At 44.1% G+C, this 15,671-nt stretch overlaps 1 protein-coding gene across 1 annotated transcript in view; it reads left to right on the plus strand.

Annotated features, from left to right (window-relative positions):
• Nucleotides 1–15,671, plus strand: part of LOC141131235 (C-myc promoter-binding protein-like) — a gene marked incomplete in the record, with an annotated part of 198,952 nt that overhangs the window by 122,938 nt on the left and 60,343 nt on the right. Inside the window, 1 exon segment of the mRNA XM_073618313.1 lies at nucleotides 11,194–11,327. Coding sequence (XP_073474414.1) covers nucleotides 11,194–11,327 — 134 coding nt within the window.

The raw sequence follows: 15,671 nt of genomic DNA on the forward strand, positions 1-15,671 counted from the left end.
ACAGCGAGGTGCACATTTCCCAGACACTACTGTCAGAGGAAGATTAATTCATGGAGTTGGATTCAGAGAAAACTGGGTCACCTTCTGTCTGTTCAATAGGAATTAATACAGATTATATAATGCCTAGCTTAGAAAAATGCCGGGGAAAAAAAAAAAAACCTGGAGTTTTGAAGTTAAAACCGCGCTATGCAGCAGGACTTACCCGAGTTCAGTCATCCTTTCCTGAAATAATAATATAGGAGACATCTGCCCTATACATGCACTTCATTTTGTTTTTCTTGACTGTAATGGCTTTCTTGGTAACGATATTGAGCTCCAATTAATATCTACAGGGAGGAGTTTAATCAATATCATTTTACGGCAGCACAAATTTATATGGCAGAAATTTTAGCTGGATGTCCTGAATGACCTTTGTGGAGCTGAAGAAGATTAAATGTCCGGATTTCAGTTCACAGACTGATTATTAAACCTCTTTCTCTGACATCATGGCTTGCAGTGCACAGGTTGTAAGGCCCTAGTTCTAAAGCAAGGTGTTACAGGTCAGTTCTAGGAGCCAAGCTAGTATTATGGGAAATGGTAATGACTAATGATTGCCCAGTTAACAGTTTTTTTCATTCAAAGTACAGTGCCTTGAAAAAGTATTCACACCCCTTGAAATTTTCCACATTTTGTCATGTTACAACCAAAAACGTAAATGTATTTTATTGGGATTTTATGTGATAGACCAACACAAAGTGGCACATAATTGTGAGGTGGAAGGAAAATGATAAATGGTTTTCAACTTTTTTTTTTTTTTACAAGTATGTGAACAGTGGGGGGGGGGCATTTGTATAGCGCCCCCCGCAGTCAATACTTTGTAGAACCGCCTTTCGCTGCAATTACACCTGCAAGTCTTTTTTGGGGATGTCTCTACCAGCTTTGCATATTTGTGACCTTTTTGGGCATTCTTCTTTGTGGGCGATTTGCGCAGCCGAGCCAATCTGCTCCAGTACCACTGCGGTGGCTGGTCGGCAAATGGTTAATCTCCACAACTTTTTCCCTGACCTTTGTGGTGTGTTCCTTGCCTTCTGGCCTTCATGATGCTGTTTGTTCGCTAATAAACCTCTGAGGGCTTCGCAGAACAGCTGTATTTTATACTGAGATTAAATTACACACAGATGGATTCTATTTATTATGTGACTTTTGGGGGGGGTCTGAATACAAATGCATGCCACACTTGTTAATATTTGCGCTTAGGCATCATATTCTTTGTAAGTGCCCCCAGGTCAAGCTGTAGGGCTATTTTTGAAAGGTTGCGGAATTCTGCTGTTTTCGTGAAGTGAGTCCAACAATCCAAAGTTTTGCTAAACTTCGTTGGGGTATCTCTAACCTGTTGGATTAAATCTTCCTTTTCCGCTATCCTTTCTATACGTTTGATTCGTTTCCAGCGTGAAGGAATACATATTTTGGCTGCATTGATGAGGTGTAGGGTGAGGGATCTTTTGTAGGCTGACTGGGGCAAGGATGTATGGTGAAGTAAGTATTGGGCTGGTGTAATACAAAAAAGATGCCACTTGCTCCCATCTATAGCTCCCTGGCTATAGCAGTAAGAAGCATTGGAAGGCTAACAGGTACAAACAGGGCTGAGGATAAATCCAAGGTGGTCAGAGACTGCAGACATGATATAAGAGATCAATGCAGCCTCACCATTGCCCGTCGGATGCAGCCTCACCATTGCCCGTCGGATGCAGCCTCACCATTGCCCGTCGGATGCAGCCTCACCATTGCCCGTCGGATGCAGCCTCACCATTGCCCGTCGGATGCAGCCTCACCATTGCCCGTCGGATGCAGCCTCACCATTGCCCGTCGGATGCAGCCTCACCATTGCCCGTCGGATGCAGCCTCACCATTGCCCGTCGGATGCAGCCTCACCATTGCCCGTCGGATGCAGCCTCACCATTGCCCGTCGGATGCAGCCTCACCATTGCCCGTCGGATGCAGCCTCACCATTGCCCGTCGGATGCAGCCTCACCATTGCCCGTCGGATGCAGCCTCACCATTGCCCGTCGGATGCAGCCTCACCATTGCCCGTCGGATGCAGCCTCACCATTGCCCGTCGGATGCAGCCTCACCATTGCCCGTCGGATGCAGCCTCACCATTGCCCGTCGGATGCAGCCTCACCATTGCCCGTCGGATGCAGCCTCACCATTGCCCGTCGGATGCAGCCTCACCATTGCCCGTCGGATGCAGCCTCACCATTGCCCGTCGGATGCAGCCTCACCATTGCCCGTCGGATGCAGCCTCACCATTGCCCGTCGGATGCAGCCTCACCATTGCCCGTCGGATGCAGCCTCACCATTGCCCGTCGGATGCAGCCTCACCATTGCCCGTCGGATGCAGCCTCACCATTGCCCGTCGGATGCAGCCTCACCATTGCCCGTCGGATGCAGCCTCACCATTGCCCGTCGGATGCAGCCTCACCATTGCCCGTCGGATGCAGCCTCACCATTGCCCGTCGGATGCAGCCTCACCATTGCCCGTCGGATGCAGCCTCACCATTGCCCGTCGGATGCAGCCTCACCATTGCCCGTCGGATGCAGCCTCACCATTGCCCGTCGGATGCAGCCTCACCATTGCCCGTCGGATGCAGCCTCACCATTGCCCGTCGGATGCAGCCTCACCATTGCCCGTCGGATGCAGCCTCACCATTGCCCGTCGGATGCAGCCTCACCATTGCCCGTCGGATGCAGCCTCACCAGCGCCCGTCGGATGCAGCCTCACCAGCGCCCAGATCACACAGCGCGGCGATCTCCAGCTGCGTCACGGAGCTGGATTTGAATTTTCTGGGCCAGGCGGCCTCAGTAACAAAGTCCCGCCTCCTCTGATGGATGTCGCACTGATTCAATATTGGATCAGTGTGCCGCCTATCACAGGAGGCGGGACTTTGTTACAGCGGCTGCTGAACAATTCAACTCCGTGACACAGCGGGAGATCTCCGCTCTGCGTGACAAGGAGAGGCGGAGGGAGGGGAGGACTCTGACTGGGGCATGCCAGGAAGACACCCCCGCAATGGACCGCCCCCCCCCCCCCCCCCTTTTTGGTGTCCTTATCAGAACCTTTTTTTCTTTCGGCTTAATGCAAAAAACACAATTTTCGGCCGATATGTATCGGCGGCCTAAATTTCGGTGCACCTCTAACCACATCCTGAATATTGTACACAGACTAGCATTTTTTTGTGACTATTAATTCTTTCTTGTGAAGACTAGAAGTTCAGGGAAGCAGCACTGAGATGGCAGGAGCCGGCAGCACTGAAAGTTTTATATACTGTACACAGATCAGTAATTTTTTTTTGTAGCAAAGGACCTTAACGCGATATTAACCCCTTCACGCCGACTGCAAATATGCGGCCCTATTGGACCGGGCTTTTTTCAGTGGGGCCGCATACTCGCGTATCTCCCTTTGTGCTGGGAGCGGAGCGTGCTACGGGGCGCTCTCCCAGCCCAGAGACCGGGGTCTCACCCAGAGCCCTGGGCCCCTTTCTAACAATCGGGACCCAGAACGTTATTCTATGATTGGCTATCACAGTGATCTGTCACTTTGAAGCCCACCCCCGTGTTTTCTGTCACTGTGAATGAACGAGGGAGATACATTGTATCTCTCTGCCCTTGCAGAGATTAAAAAAAAAAAAAAAAAAGTGTGTAGAAAAAAAAAATAATAATAATTTAAATTAAAAAAATACCTACATTAAGGTTTGATCTAGGTCCGTGCCAGGGTTAGTGTTTGGGTCGGGGTCAGTATTTTTTGGACAGAACTTTTTTTTTTTTTTTTCTTTTTTTTAATACGTGTCAGTGTGTGGTAGGATTAAAAAAAAAAGCAAAATGTGCACTATTATTTCTGGGCTGTACCACGGGTACAAACAACAACTAACACACACATATGTGGCATCACTGCAATCGTCAGGAGCAGGAGAATTTATTTTGGGTTGTTCTTTGGTGGTAGGTTATGGTAGTAGCAGGAAATATACAGTTAAATTTAATAAAACAAGATTTCTTTTTTTACTATTTTTTTTGGGCCAGTTTCCCTTTGATAATACCATTTGCCACCAAATGAAAGCCCAATTTGTCCTGAAAAAAACGTGGTATAATCCACCTGGATGCAAAAGGTAGTTGATGACATGTACGTTGTTTTACTAACGCATGTCAAAATTGGGCTTGGGCATTTAGATTTTTTTTTTACCCTTAGGCACAAAAGGGTTAAAGCTTTATTTTTGTTTTTTTAAATTAAAATAACAAACGTGCCTATACTTGCCTGCTCTGTGCAGTGGTTTTGCACAGAGCAGCCCCGATCCTCTTCTTCCTGGGTCCCCTGCTGGCGCTCCTGGCTCCTCCTCTTCGGCAAGTGCCCCCCATGGAAAGCTCGCTCCTGGAGCCTGCCCTGTCTGCGTCTGTTGAATGCATTACAGTGAAAAAGGTTAATGATGTTGAACCACTTTATGTTGCATATAATGTAGATAATGTCACCACAAAAACAATACTTTAAAATCATAGAGTTTATTATACAAATATTAAAAACACATGTAGCAACATATCAAACATTTTGGTGCAGAGTTCTTGGTTCTTTTTCACATAATTACAGATTAAAGTGGACCTTCAGTCATTTTTTCATCTTTCCATCTATTTAATCTTCCGCCCTTTGTTTTAAATTCTGCCAGTAAATATCTTATACAGCCCACTTCCTATTTCTTTTCTGGTCATTAGCCTAGGCTTATGACATCATGCACAGCTTTTCCTGTCTAGATCAACCACTCCCCCCCCCCCCCCCCCCCCCCAATGACCAGGGCGTATTTTGCTATTCAGCCTTGCGTGCGCTATTCTCTCTCTCTCTCTCTCTCTCTCGAGAGAGAGAGAGAGAGAGAGAGAGTTTGCCAGGAAGGGAGGGGGATGAGTCATAAGAGGGCCAATGAGAGCTGCAGAGCTGAAGGTGTGCATCTGCGTGTCTGTATAAATCCAGGAAGTGAACACGTAGCAGCTTCAGCTGCCCACAGTTAAAATGGATTCAGCCAGACTCAGTGGAGGGAGATTTCTGCAGCATATTTGGCAAGTACAGAATCACAGTATATATAAAATATGCAAAGTGGTTGGAGGGAAGCTTCAGAATGGCAAAGATGTTTTTATTACAAATTATGTGAGCAGACTGCAGTTCCTCTTTAAGAAGCCACATACCACATGTCAGCTTAACACGTTTCGAATAATCCTACATCTTCATCAGGCACACATGTCAATGAGATCCATGTGGTTTAACCCAATCCTTTAAGAACAGAGGATGTAATCATCTATTGGAGGTTAGCTGGTATAGACCGGTGGTCTTCAAACTGTGGCCCGCGGGCCGGATGTGGCCTTTGCTTGCCTTTACCGGCCCTTGTGGGCACTATTCCTCTGACTGATATGAGGCAATGTTCCTTCCACTGATACCAGCAGGGGGACATAATTCCTCCCACTGAACCCAATGATGGGGCACTATTACTCCTCCTCCTGACCACTGGTGCCATGTCATTTTTTTTTTCTTTTACTGAACACCAAACCTAAAGGCATTATTTACATTGAGACTGGTGTTTTTACTACCAATGGCCACAGTCCTGCCCCCCTAATGTCTGAAGGACAATAAACTGGCCCTTTGTTTAGAAAGTTTGGAGACCCCATCACATCCAAGAAGGGAGCACAGAGAAACAACACATGACCAAAGACAGGCTCGTTCTTACACAAGGAATGACATAAGAAACCACCAAACCAATCAAGAATCCCACAAAATGCTCCAGCCTTGGTGAACAACTGCCTCGAACCAAGGACCAGTTGACATTGGACATAGGAACTGGGTACAAAAAATGGCAGCAGGTGCTCTGCACTGAAAATGTGAAATATTTGGCTGTAGCAGGAGGCAGTTTGTTGGTGATAGTACAATCATAAGTGTCTGCAGGCAACTGTGAAGCATGGTGGAGGTTCCTTGCAAGTTTAGGGCTGCGTTTCTACAAATGAATTTGGAGATTTGGCCAGGATCAATGGTGTCCTCAATGCTGAGAAATACAGGCAGATACGTATCCATCATGCATTACCATTTTTTTTTTAAATACATTTTGCCTTGATATACAAGTAGCGTCATGTCACAGCTGAGTATAAAAGAGGAGAGGTGCCTCTAAGTGTAGCAATATGGTTACATTTAATGAAGGTACAACATTTAGCAACTCACATGGTTGATGATTAAAAGAGGCACATCTAAGTATGCAGGGATCCGGGGTCAAGCTGTTCACATAGACCGTCCTCCTCACCGCCATCGGTGTCGTCCTTTCCATGCTGCGCTCCACGGTTTGTTCAATCGCTCTACTGTACGGTAGTCTCCCGGTCACGATTGCAGACCGACAGCGATGAGAGCCGGCGGTGTGGAGGACGGTCTATGTGGACAGCTTTACCCCGGATACCTGCATACTTAGATGTGCCTCTTTTAATCATCAACCATGTGAGTTGCTAAATGTTGTACCTTCATTAAATGTAACCATATTGCTACACTTAGAGGCGCCTCTCTTCTCTTTTATACTCTGGAGCTCCTGCTGGATTTTGCTTCTAATCCCCTTGTGGATTCTTCCATTTGTGGATGGACATTTTATGGTTACACAACCTGATCACATTGCTATAATCTTTTTATATGGACTATAAACTGAAGGACTTATGAATAAATGGTTGTGGAACAAATCATTTGGGTTTCCATAATTTCTTATGGGGAAATTCATTTTGATATACAAGTGCTTTGGATTACAAGCATGTTAATGGAACAAATTATTCTCTCAATTCAAGGTTTTACTTGTACTTCCAATTGCTAAATTGCTGCTCTTAGGTACTATGATAGGTTTTAGTGCGTAAATAGTCATTTCTTTTTAAAGCCCGTAGTAATTATTTTGTTAAACCTTTCTTTACCGCTAAATCATCCAGCAGCATAGATCTTTTTTTTTTTCGCCCTATTATTATACAAATGTGTTTTTATATTCAGACCAACAGAGTTAATAAGTCAGCTACAGCTCTTCCCTGCTGAGTGCCATTTTGCTTTAGAATTATAAAACAATATAGCAGCTTTCATTGTGATTTTCTTATGACATGCTGGCTATTTTGTTGTGAAGGCAAGCCCCACAGGCAGGATGTAGTGAAACCAAGTTGTCATATAGGGGGGAGATCTATTAAAACTGGAGTACTCAGAATCTGGTGCTGCTGTGCTTGGTAGCCAATCCGCTTCTAGCTTCAGCTCGCTCAATTTAGCTTTGATAATAAAACCTGGAAGCTGATTGGTTACTATGCAGAGCTGCACCAGATTTTGCACCATGCAGTTTTAGTAAATGACAACCCCATAGATTTGCTTTGGAAGACTCGGAGCCAACTAAGTTTGTGTTTTACAACCATTTTAACCACTTCAGCCCCGGAAGGATTTACCCACTTCCTGACCAGGCCATTTTTTGCGATACAGTGCTGCACGGCTTTAACGGACAGTTGCGCGGTCGTGCGACGCGGTACCCCAAACAAAATTTGTCCTTTTTTTCCCACAAATAGAGCTTTCTTTTGGTGGTATTTGATCAACTCTGCAGTTTTTACTTTTTGCGCTATAAACAAAAAAAGTGACAATTTTGAAAAAAACACTATTTTTTAGTTTTTGCTATAATATCCCAAAAAAACAAAAAAACAAAAAAATGTCTTCATCAGTTTTAGGTCGATATGTATTCTTCTACATATTATTGGTAAAAAAAATGCAATAAGCGTATATTGATTGGTTTGCGCAAAAGTCATAGCGTCTACAAAATAGGGGATAGATTTATGGCACTCTTATTTTTATTTTTTTTTTTACTAGTAATGGCGGAGATGTGCGATTTTTATCGGGACTGCGGCGGACAGATTGGACACATTTGACAAATTTTTGGGACCATTGACATTTATACAGCGATCAGTGCTATAAAAATGCACTGATTACTGTATAAATGTCACTGGCAGGGAAGGGGTTAACACTAGGGGGCGATCAAGGGGTTAAATGTGTTCCCCTCAGTGTGTGTTCTAACTGGGAGGAGATGGGACTGACTTGGGGAGGAGACCGATCGTTGTTCCTGTATACTAGGAACAACAGATCAGTCTCCTCACCTCTGACAGAACGGGGATTTGTGTGTTTACACACACATATCCCCGCTCTCACTCTGTCAGGAGCGATCGCGGGTGCCCGGTGGACATCACAGCCGCCGGGCATGTGCATCGGCTCCTTAGGGACGCGCCCCCTATACTCCTTAAAGCGTCCACTGTACGGCTACGGCGGGCAGTCCGCAAGTGGATAATTTTTTTTTTTTTTCCATTTGTGGTGTGCATCCCACAATATTTTGAGTTGCTAAACATTAATATGTTTGTTAATTTTTGAATTCCATGATAAAAAAAAAAAATTAACAGTGATGTGAAAATACTGGATCTGTTCACTCTGTTGGCTGCCTGTGTCATCAAACTACACTGCTGTGAAGGATTGTGATGTGGTCATTGCATTCCCGCCTATCTTCCTTGGAGGAACCCTTGAAGTAACGTTGTGGGTTTTAGGGAACCTCTGCTAAAACCTTCTATAGCTCACATTTCATAAGCATTATGGTCACTGGGAAGAATATTCCTTACATTTGTGGTCATTGGTAAGAATCCCACCCCCCACCCCCCCCCCCCCTGTTGCAGATCGGTTTCTTATCTGAGAGGCAGAAATTGGAACCCCTAGCAACTTCTGGAGGAACCCTGGAGTTCCAAGGAGCTCTGGTTGAGAGAGGCTGCCTTTATAGTATCCACAAGCTCGCTGGCCTTCCATTGTTTAGAAAGATTCCCAATGTACCCAACCTTCTATGCACTACCATAATAAATATGTCTTCTACAAAGCTGAAAAATATACAATCCTGTAGGCATTGTAGCTTCCAAATGTTCACTTGAGCTCCTAACGGTGGACTTAGGTTAAGTCATACATTATAAGACCAAAAGTGTGGACCATCACTTCTACAGCGGTTGGACAAAATTATGGAAACAAGTACGGTAAAAGAACAAAATCATTACCCAAAATGCCTTTGGCATCCAAGACGGCCTGAAATTCTTAAGAGACTTGACAAATATAAGTCTTGGATGGTGGATAATGGAATCGAATACCACTCGTCATGCAAAAATCTGAATTGCAATCCTGTGCAATGTAGTTTAGTCTCTTTCGGTCAGTTAACCATGTCCGCCCGCGCTTATGCTTATCAGGCGACGTTTTCCCGGAAACTGTGTATGCCATCATAACCTTTGATACTGTACTTCACGACACCGCAAATAAATTGGCAACTTCAGTCAGAGAGGCGCCAACTAAACGGCACAAACAATTTGCCCTCTTTGACGCTCGGTAAGCTCTTACATCACTCTGTATTACTGGCAGTGCAATCGGTGAATGAGGAAAGTGAGGCTTCCCACATGTTGGCTTGGTGTCTCATCGCACCGTGGAAGCAAAAGAATGTTACATCACTTCCAGTTTCAACGCGAAACATGTTATCACTTTCACACCTGCAAATTATGTAGTGTTTCCAAAATTTTGTCCAACCCCTGTATGTAAGCTTGTTGGACATCCCATTCTTTGACCATGGGCAGTAATCTGAATTTAGTTCCCCTTTGTGGTTGTAACAGCTTCCACTCTTTTCAAAAAGGCTTTCCACAACATTTGCATTGCATCTGTGGGATTTTGTACTTTATTAAGCCAAAGGCCCCGTTCACACGAGAGATCCGATCGGGTCCAGCTGTCCGTTTTTCAGCCGGACCCGTTTGGACCCACCATTCTCCTCTGTGGAGCGCCAGATGTAAACGGACTTGTGTACATTTACACCCGGCTATCTCTGGGGCCGTTCTGGGGGGGGGGGGGGGGGGGGGGGGGAACGGGACAGGAGGGCGGTCTGTTCCCCTCCAGCTGATCTGTTTAGCGGGCAGCCAGGTGTAAACGGAAAGCCAGTCCATTTTCATCTGGCTGCCCACAGAGCAGAGTGGGCAGTGTCCGTGTATGCTCTGCATAAAAGGAGCAGGACCTGTCTTCCACCCACGCTGCTCAGTTCAGCAGGAGATGAGCAAAAACAAATCCAGCCCGTGTGAAAGGGGCCAAAAGAGTATTTGTAAAGTTAGGTACTGATCTAGTAAGCAGACTTGGCTAGCAATGGGCATTTCAATTCACCCCAGAAGTGTTCAGTAGAGTTAAGGTCAGGACTTTGTGCTGACTGTTTGAGTTCCACCACTCCATACTCAACAAGCCATGTCTTTATAGACCTGGCTCTCTACACCTAAACTTAATAGTTTGAAGCAGTGTTTCTCAACTCCAGTCCTCAAGGCACCCCAACAGGTCATGTTTTCAGGATTTCACTCAGATTAAACAGCTGTGGTAATTATTAAGGCAGTGAAACTGAGCAAATCACCCATGCAAAATACAACCTGAAAACATGACCTGTTGGGGTGCCTTGAGGACTGGAGTTGAGAAACACTGCTTTGAAGGACTGTCCACGTACGTTAGGTCAAATAGTGTATGTTAAACCTGGTGCACTATATTGGCAATCGTTAGGTGTAAGATCACTATGGAGGCCAAGCTTTGCAGTTCTCTAGCCATAGTATGTGCCACCATAGTTACCTAGTCAGAATGAAAAGAAAACACAAGTCCATCAAGCTCAACCAGTGGCATGTGTCCTATTTTTTTTTTTTTTTTTTTTTTTTTTTTTTTTTTGTGAGACCCTAAGCTCTGTGACCTGATGATGCTAACCCTGTACTTCATAGGAGAAATTAAATCTATACAAAATATATTTTAGCCGCTTGCTGCCAGCCGCCGTCCAACCACTTTAAGGCGACATTTGCATGGGTGACTGCCACCAGTGCAGATAACAGCAGGGAATTTGCTGATTCCTGCAGTAGTATCAGCCACCAGTGGCTAGCAGTGGCTGCCGAGCCTTGTACACTTCGTTGGTGGCATGTCTGCATAGCCAGTGATTTACCTGCGGTGATTTAGAACTGGACACACACCAAGTGTTGTCATTGCAATGCACAGATTCCTGCCGCTGTCATTCCCACCGGCACTACCTGCCCATGCCAATGTAACCTGAATGTTTTGTTGTTGTGCCACTTGTTCTATTTGTTTAATCCTTTTTTCTTCTTCCTTTCTGCCTTCAGGTAGACGTGGACAAGTCTGGAGAGATGCGTCTCATAGAATTGGATGAATCCCACAAGAGCGAGCACACAGTGTTTATAACCCCACCAGAGATTCCTCACTTACCCAATGGAGAGGAGCACCCAAAGAAATACAGGTCAGAAGCAAAAGCTTATGTCAAATGATCTGTATGTTGGCAATTGCCTTCAGAAGAGTCTACGTGCATTCCAGTTGGGGGCGTTCATATATAGTTACATAGTTGGGTTGAAAAAAGACACAAGTCCATCTAGTTTTTCGTCTAGCAGTAAGAAGGGTCGCTGGTTCGGATCCCAACCACGACACTACCTGCCTGGAGTTTGCATGTTCTCCCTGTGTCTGCGTGGGTTTCCTCCGGGTACTCCGGTTTCCTCCCACACTCCAAAGACATGCTGGTAGGTTAATTGGATCCTCTCTAAATTGTCCCTAGTATGTATAAATGTGAGTTAGGGACCTTAGATTGTAAGCTCCTTGAGGGTAGGGACCGATGTGAATGTACAATGTATGTGTAAAGCGCTGCGTAAATTGATGGCGCTATATAAGTAACTGAAATAAATAAAATCTAGTTCAACCAATAAAAAAACACAACCATACAATCCCATATACACAATCCTATACCCACAGTTGATCCAGAGGAAGGCGAAAAACCCCAGCAAAACATGATCCAATTTTTGCTACAGCAGGGGAAAAAATTCCTTCCTGATCCCCCCCGAGAGGCAATTTGGGTATTCCCTGGATCAACTTTACCTATAATAGTTAGTATCCAGTTATGTTATGTACACCTAGAAAGAATCCAGGCCTTTTATCTACTGAGCTCACCAGAACCACCTCTGGAGGGAGTCTATTCCACATTTTCACAGCTCTTACTGTGAAGAAACCTTTCCGTATTTAGAGATGAAATCTCTTTTTCTGCAGACGTAAAGAGTGCCCCCTTGTCCTCTGTGATGACCTTGACCGCTTGCCGACCAGCCGCCACAGTTATACTGTGGCAGGTTGGCACGGTTGCACGAATCGTCGTAGGTGTACATCGGCCGCTTTAAGAGCTGTAGGTGGCCCGCGCAACGCTGGAGCACATGCACGTGGCTGGCGCCCGCAACGTCCGCCGGCGACCCGCAATCATTCCAGGGAGAGCCAGAACGTGGATCTATCAATGTAAACAGACAGATCTCCGTTCTGTCAGGGAAGTAGAGAGAGATCTGGTATTCCTAGTGACCAGGAACAGCGATCTCTCTACTCCCTGTCAGTACACTCCTCATACAGTTAAAAACACCTCCCTAGGGAACACGCAACCCCTTGATCGCCCCCTAGTGTTAACCCCTTCCCTGCCAGTGACCTTTATAGAGTAATCAGTGGCTATTTTTAGCTCTGATCGCTGTATAAATGTCAATGGTCCCAAATAAGTGTCCGAAGTGTCTGATCTGCCCACCGCAATGTCTCAGTCCCGCTAAAAATTGCTGATCACCGCCATTGCTAAAAAAAAAAAAATTAATAATAAAAAAATACCATAAATCTATTCCCTATTTTGTAGATGCTATAACTTTTGCACAAACCAATCAACATACGCTTATGGCGATTTAGATTTATTTATTTTTTACCAAAAATATGCAGAAGAAATACATATTGGCCTCAACTGATGAAGAAATTTTTTTTCTTTATATTTTTTAATTTTTGCGATTAAAAAACGTTTTTTTTTTTCAAAATTGTCGGTCTTTTTTTTGTTTATAGCGCAAAAAATAAAAACCGCAGAGGTGAGCAAATACCACCAAAAGAAATCTCTATTTGTGAGAAAAAAAAAAGGATGTCAATTTTGTTTAGGTACAATGTTGCTCGACCGCGAAATTGTCAAAGCAACGCAGTGACGTATCGCAAAAAATGGCCTGGTCATTAAGGGGGTGTATCCTTCCGCTTCTTAAAGTGGTGTTCCACTGAAAAAATAAAAAAAATAAAAAAAAAAACTTTTGTAAAAATTTTTTTTTTTTTACTCACCTCTAAATGGCTGTTGCTAGGGGATCCCTCGTAGTCTGCCTACTTCAGTGCCTGCGCTGGTGACATCACTTCCCCTCGACACAGGAAGGGCTCAGCTCTGCCCCCTCCCTCTTGTCAATCATCTGGGACACATTACAGGTCCCAGATGACTGAGCGGTCAATCACAGCACGCGGCGCCCACAGTTGCAATGCCAGCGCTGCCGAACAGAGGGGGAGACGAGCTGAGCTTCTATCCCCCGCATTGCTGGACCCTGGGACAGGTAAGTGTCCGATTTATTAAAAGTCAGCAGCTGCAGTATTTGTAGCTGCTGACTTTTAATTTTGTTTTTAAAATGGGAACCCCCGCTTTAAGTGGTTAAACTGAATAACTCAACACCAAGTTGAGTTATTATTTATACATGGTGATCGTATCCCCCCCCTTATGTATTTATACATGGAGATCATATCCCCCCTTATTTTTTTGTACATGTTGTTCATATCCCCCCTTAATCTCCTTCCCAAGAGAGAATAATCTCCGTTCCTCTAATCTTTCCTCATATATGATGTAATGTAGGCAAATTCTCTTTTTTGCCATCTGTATCCCATTGGGGAAATTTTGCCATCACTTCCATAACCACAACAGGAAGTAAGTGGAGATTCCTTAAAAGTGAGGGAATCAATGTTTTTTACCAGAACTAGTGTCCCCATTGGATGATCTCCCCTTTATTCCAGTTCTGTTGACAACCCGGAATTTGGGATTTTCTTTCACTCTCTCGGATAACGGTTACCAGACAAAAAGAGAGGATAAAACTCCCTAACAGGAGCTTAGTTCTCCACTCCTGTGACCTAATATTCAGCTGGTCTAGATTTGAATGCCGGGACCCACCCAGAGGCAGCTCTAACTGGCAGCTGGCTCAGTCTCTGCTGAGAGCCTGAGCCAGCCGCTCCTTGACCCTCCACAGCCCGGTGCTCCAGTGAGTGCTGGAGGGGTAGTGCAGAGAGGCGGTGATTGTCAGTTACTGTTCTCTGAAGACCGAGAACTGAGCAGTCGTCAGTCTTGGAAGTGGCGGGGGACAAATGCAGCATTGGATTGTCAAGGCTCTGAAGGGACCCTGATTTTAATATCGGGATCCACCTAGAACCCTGACTGGCAGCTGGCTCATCCTCTAAGCACGCCACTGAGAGCCTGAGCCAGCCGCTTCCACCCCTCCAAAGCCTGGTGCTCCAGTGAGTGCTGGAGGGGCAGAAGTCTGAGAAATGAGCGATCAGTGGTCTTTGTGCAGAGGGTGAGTATATATCTTTATTTGTTTTTAAATCCGGAACTTCTAAGTGACTTCTGTAGTGTTTGGGAAACGCCTTTTGGATTAGAAGTTCTGAGAATACATTTGGAAGGATCTACACAGTCTTTGTGTTAGAAAAGGCCTTGTAGGTGGTCTTCTTTATCAGACCGGGAATTATGGTTCACTGCCTGGCAATTCCGGGAAAATATTAGCACATCGTGTGTGTGACTGCCAAGATTTCACTATAATAACTGGGTTCATGGCAGTGCAGTGACATGTGCAATCCCTGCCAGCTTTTACGTTTTTTTCTTTCTTTTTTTTTTTGAGTGCTTTGTTAGTTTAGTTTTTTTTTAATGCAAGCTGAGATCGGTGGGGTTTTGTTTTGTTGGTAGCTCAGCTTCTTGAATACCTTTTTTTTTTTTTTTTTTTTTTTTTTTTTTTTTTTTTTTTTTTTTTCTTTTAACCAGTTCACTTTTGTAATTTTATATCACTGCTAACGTCTGGTTGCGTGTCTTTTTTTGTGTGAAATGAGTAAAATTAATAAAATGCACCCATGCAGAGAGTTTAAAGAGAGTCTGTGAAGGATTTCTGGGGTTAGTCAATTATAGGTAAAGAGATCCTTAGGGTTTGATCAAGGTTTTAAGCAATATTTAAGGATATACATAAAAATGAAGACCGTAGTTGGGGGGGGGGGGGGGGGGGTGTCATAGAAAAAAATAATATATATATATATATATATATATATAATATTATTTATATTTTTTTTATAATACTAGTATAGAAGCATTCACGGATCTTGCAGAAAAGATCGGTCAAAACAGCAGCATTTTTTCATTGCAATGTTTTGTGAGAGAGAGAAATATGTTTATGTATGTCAAATGTTTCCTCACTTGAAAGTAGTGTGGATATTTTTTTTATTTCTTTCCTTCTCTACTACTGACTTTTTTTTATATGTGTAGGCTCTGGAGCAGACACTTATCCTCTTATCCTTCTCTTACACTTAGCAGCGCTAGGCGAAAAAAAGAAGAAAAAGTATTTTATATACATATAGAAACAAGTCAGTAGTAGGGAAAAAATGAGATAATAAATATATATATATATATATATATATATATATATATATATATATATATATATATATATATATATATATATATATATATATATATATATATATATATTGTACAGGCATATGTTATTCAACATGTTTCGCCTATATT

Source organism: Aquarana catesbeiana, linkage group LG03, assembly GCF_042186555.1.
Source record: "Aquarana catesbeiana isolate 2022-GZ linkage group LG03, ASM4218655v1, whole genome shotgun sequence".
Classification (NCBI taxonomy): Eukaryota; Metazoa; Chordata; class Amphibia; order Anura; family Ranidae; genus Aquarana; species Aquarana catesbeiana.